The sequence below is a fragment of the Nannospalax galili genome, unplaced genomic scaffold (assembly GCF_000622305.1).
Source record: "Nannospalax galili isolate Female #2095 unplaced genomic scaffold, S.galili_v1.0 scaffold291, whole genome shotgun sequence".
Classification (NCBI taxonomy): domain Eukaryota; kingdom Metazoa; phylum Chordata; class Mammalia; order Rodentia; family Spalacidae; genus Nannospalax; species Nannospalax galili.
The window spans coordinates 2,899,084-2,903,944 of NW_008330588.1; the positions used below are offsets into that span (position 1 = coordinate 2,899,084).

Consider the following 4,861-nt stretch of genomic DNA (forward strand, 5'->3'; position numbering starts at 1 on the left):
CCACGCAGGGTGCCACACCATCTGCCCCTGGCCCTTGGGCAGCTGCAGGGGCCAGAGGGGTGGGGCCCAGGCAGCTGGTGCAGGCAGACCTGATGTGCAGCCAAAGGCCCCCTGCTGGCTTGAGGTAAGATGGTCTAATTCTGCACACTCTAGCTGTCCATGTCTGAGGGCATGGTCTTTTTCCGAGTACGAACTTTCAGGGATCGTGATGTGCCCTGGGGGAGAAAACAGACATACCATAAGCAGTGTGGGTATGGCGACTCAACCTACCTCCCTCACACTGTGCTCCCCACATACTGACCTCTCGAACCAGTGGCTTCCTCTTGACCACCCGCAGGCTTTGGCTACGGCTCAGGGGCTTCTCTCGGGGCCGGGAAGGTGGCTGGGGGGACACCTCATTGTCTGACCAGCACCCATCCTCTGTGTCACTGTCTTGTAGGCCACCTGCCCGGTAACCTGTGGAAGAGGCCAGTGAAGGCAAAGCTGAACATTTATACAAGTCTGGGGCCACTCCAGGCCTTCTTTCAGTCCAGGGAGAGGTCCACCTAGGACACTGTTGCACCCACTGCCACTCACCAATTGGCGGCCTTCGGCGGGCTACCTGTTCCTCCAGGTAGAGGGGATCTTGGTAGGTAGGGGCAGAGGTGTCAGGGATGGAACGCAGGTCTTGCATGGAGAAGCTCCGCAGCCTACCAGCCAGAGCACCCTGACTCTGTGAAGTGAGGGAAGGGAGGACTGCATCAATTAGGGGAAGGAGCTTTGCGGGAAAGGGACCAGCAAGGAAGTCCAGGACTGGCCCTCAGCTAATCACTGTGGCACTAGACTCAGAACTGAAAGCAGCTCAGCAACCTTATGCCAAGCACCAAAGCCCTAACCGCTAGCTCTCAGCTCTCTGGCAGAGGTGAACTGGCTCAAAGGCACTAGGAATAGGAGTAGGGCTGGGCTGGGGCTGTGAGCCCTGGGGTTCAGAGCACCTTGGTAGCAGCCTGCACAGCAGCTGATGCAGCAATGTTGAGACTCCGCTTCCCCAAGCTGAGCACAGTCTCGTAGCTGCGTTCCTTTGCCTGCACGATGCATGCGTCAATCTCCTGCAGATCCAAGGGTAGAGAGCTCAGGCTGACAGCCAGGGCCCCTCATGTGCAGATTCCCAGAAGCCACTGGTTGTCAAATCTCCTAGTCTACTCCTACCCAGTATCTGGAAGTCACAGATATAGGCCCAGAACACACTCCAAGAACAGAGTTCCCCATCCACTTGCCCACTCTACACTTCAGTGAGTAGCTACCTTCCAGTCCTCCATGCCTACACCAACTTCTGGTCAGCACTTCATACCCCTAAAGGTCAGTCCTATGCACCCCACATTCTGTTTGATCATCCAGGGAGAGGAGGAACATCAACCCCCCAACTATGGTCCCACAGCTAAACAGCAGCAAGACAGGGACTAAAACCCAGGTGTCTCTGGTTCCCTGAACCTGAGATACAAGGCTTTCTCTCTTACATACTCTTCTGTGTCCCCCTCTACCTCCCCTGGGGTACCTTTTCATGGCGGGACAGGGATGGATGGACAAACTTTCGGTAAAGCAGACTGGCCCCCTTGGTGTATGGAGAGAGCAGCCATAGCACAAAAGCCATCTTTATCTCATAGTAGAAAGGGAACCTGTGGGAGCACAGGGGGACGACAGGTGAGCAGGGTGCTAGGCAGTGGGTGGGCCTCCTCAACCCACAGCCTGCCAACACTTGTGCCAGACCAGGAGATGAAGATGTCTGTGAAGGTCTCTGCTGCCATGAAGATTGCAAAGACGATCCAGTACATCATCCATCGGACCTGTAGGCCAGAGTGCACAAAGGTCAGCTTGGGAGCCTGTGGTGCCAATGCCCGCCCCCCACTGGCCCAACCCAGAGATTCCTGAAAGCCAGTCCCACTGCATTGCTTTCCTCATGCCTGGCTAGACAGGAACCCTTGGGAAACTGCCTTTCATTCCAGTGTCCACCCCAGCATGCTTCACCCACAAGATCTTCGTCCAAGGGTACTCCAATGTCTGGCCCTCCTTCCATACCCACTTGAGCGATCAGGATCTGCCACACCATCAAGCCCCTGGAGTTGGGGATGTCCTCCCACTCTCCAAGTCCTATGAGTCACCCCCACCCCTCAGGCTGTCATTCCACCCCACATTAGTTAAGCTCTCCTGCCAACACCCTGCACTCACATATTCTCGAATATTCTTGCTCTTCACAGCCTTGTAGGAAGCATAAGCGGGATACAGCATCCCGAATACAAGCCTGGAAGAGGAGCCATGGGAAATGAAGGGGCACTTATGTCCCACCCTCTTCCTGCCAAGTGGCTGCCTCCCCCCCAATTGGGGTGCAAGGTGGCAGTGTCTGCCCTGTTTTTCCCGCTTGTCTTGCACAACCTGAGGTGCCTGAGTCAGTGCCCTGGAGGCTGCCTCCCCACCCGGCTGTTTACAAACATCCCAAGCCTGTCCAGGCCTGCACTGGTGGCCCATGGGTACAGGATAGAGTGAGAGCACTCCACAAGGTGGGTGCGAACACCAGGCTGTCCCCTCCCACCACAGGTAGCCAGGCTCAGGGCCACCAGGATGCAGACGGTGTGACATTTGAGCCAGGTGCTGGAGTACCCATAGGTGCAGGGTACTGCCGAGGAGGCTAAGGCCACGGTGGTGAGTCATGTGACTCCTCAGATGGGAAGCAGGCACCTGGATTATCCGCCCACAGCAGTACCTAACAACTTCTGTTTGCTGGGGCTGTGGGTGGCAAAGGCCCGGAGTCCCGCACCTGTCTACAATGCGTGTGCAGTGTAAGAAGTGTCCCCATCAGTCCAGAAGGCAGGGGATTGGGAACAAGGCATGCAGTGTCCGGGTCCCACCTTCAGACCTCCAGGACCGTTAACCATTGCAGTGAGTGTGGGGGAGGGGTGATGAAGTTCAGGAAGTTCCCTTCGCCACCAAACATTCCCAGCTTCCACCCCAAAGGCAGGCTGGCACCTGGGGATTACAGGGGGGAAGGGGTTTTCAGAGTGGCTATACTCACACCACCAGGCGACAGATCATCCAGGACACCATCCTGACAGCCTGGAGGACGACCCCAAGAAGACGACCAAGTGAGCTGTTTACGCAGGGGATCGAGTGGTGCTGCACTCGCCACTTATCTTCAGGTCCTGTCTCCGACCCCGCAGTGCGGGGAGCCTGGAAATCGGGAACCAGTGGACGTGGGAGGGGAGGCCTCCAAGGAAGGAAGCCGACTGGGGAGCGGGGCGGGCGGGCGCGTTCCTCCGCCCCACGCCGCAGAGTTGTGGCGGCTCAGTCCGCACTTCCTGCTGCGGAGAACCGGGCGTTGCAAGGCGCCACAGCTAGTCCCAGCTGGGGGTGGCAGGTCACGGCCGGCGCTCTCGAGATTGCCGGGGTCCCGGCGCGCTTGACCACCTGCAGCAGCCTCCGGGGCGGAATTTGTAACTCACTTGAAAGTTGCACGGAACCTGGTCCTGCCCAACCCCAGGGCTCAGGCTGCTGGCGCAGGCGCAGTGCAACTCCCAGAGGGGCGGGGCGAGGTCACGGAGGCACAAGGCCCACCCCTTAAAGCGGCGATGTGCGGGCGAGGCTCTTACGTGGGGCCCCCTGGTCAAGTAACCTTTCCTGATCAGAAAGGTTAGCAGGTGGAAAGTCACAAGAGAATAACCAAGGGCAACAAAGAAAATCTAGACTCCCAGCTGGGCGTGGTGGTGCCTCCTGTAATCCCAGCACTCGGGAGACCGAGGTAGAATTATCGTAAAGTCCAGGCCAAACTGGGCTACATAGTACGGGGCTCTATGTAACATGACCCCGTCTCAACCAAAAAGTTATTAAAAAAAAAAAAAAAAAAATCTGGACTCTGGAATTCTTGAAGTTTTTTTGTTTTCAAATCGTACTCACTTTTATTATGTGTATGAGTGTTTTGTCTGCTTGTATGTAAGTGCAACACATGCAGGGAGGCTAAAAGAGCTGGAGCTGGAGTTAAGGTCGGTTGTTCGCCTCCAGGTGGGTACTGGGAATTGAACCCGGTCCTCTGGAAAAACAGCAAGTGCTCTTAACTATTGAACCATCTTTCCAGACTTGTTGAATTTCTTGGTTGGAGTCTCCTCATGTCCTTTCCCTGTGGCCTCATTTCTCCCTTTCTGTTAACATAGCATAGAACACCGGAGCGCACTTACCTGAGAGGAAACAAGTTCTGATCTCACTACTGGCTCAGCACCTCAAATAATCCATTTGATCAAGAGAATAAGGGGTGTGCTGGAGAGATGGCTCAGCGGTTAGGAGCACTGGCTGCCCTTGAAGAGGACCCGGGTTCGATTCCCAGCACCCACATGGCAGCTAACAGCCATCTGTAACTCCAGTTCCAGGAGCTCTGACACCCTGTTCTGTCCTCCTTGAGCATTGCATGACACAGTACACTTACATACACATGAAATAAAATAATAATATTAATATTTTTTTAAAAAAAAGAAAAAAAGGGGGCTGGAGAGATGGCTCAGGGGTTAAGAACACTGACTGTTCTTGCAAGTTCCAGGGGATCTGACACAGGTGCACTTACCTACCTGTAGGCAATACATGCATACACATAAAATAAAAATAATAAATAAAATATTTGAAAAAAAAAGAAAAAGAAAAAAGGAAGAGTGGCATCAGGGAGCTGCCCTCCTAACAGTGGGCTTCAGGTATCCACTTCTCCCTAAAGCCCCTTTCTAGGACCCACACACCTACACACTCTGACCACAATGTCAGTCTGACTGCAGGAGATGCTGGATAGAGATCCTTCTTTACCACCCGTTTGAAATTCCACCTGTTTCTAAGTCAAGAACACAAATATCCC

General features: G+C 54.6%; 1 protein-coding gene across 2 annotated transcripts; it reads right to left on the reverse strand.

Moving 5' to 3' along the window:
- Reep4 (receptor accessory protein 4) lies at positions 1-3,535 on the reverse strand. 2 transcript variants are annotated; one of them, XM_008850329.3, is made up of 8 exons: positions 3,047-3,535; positions 2,206-2,278; positions 1,747-1,823; positions 1,535-1,655; positions 975-1,088; positions 577-712; positions 302-456; positions 1-215 (listed from the first exon to the last, which is right to left on the reverse strand). In XM_008850329.3, the coding sequence occupies exons 1-8, from the start codon at positions 3,076-3,078 to the stop codon at positions 150-152; spliced, it is 774 nt and encodes a 257-aa protein (XP_008848551.1). In that variant the 5' UTR covers positions 3,079-3,535; the 3' UTR covers positions 1-149. The 2 variants fall into 2 exon arrangements, with proteins under 2 accessions (XP_008848551.1, XP_029410585.1); XM_029554725.1 differs by lacking the exon at positions 3,047-3,535 and adding an exon at positions 2,883-3,013.
- Positions 3,536-4,861: the final 1,326 nt, after the last annotated feature.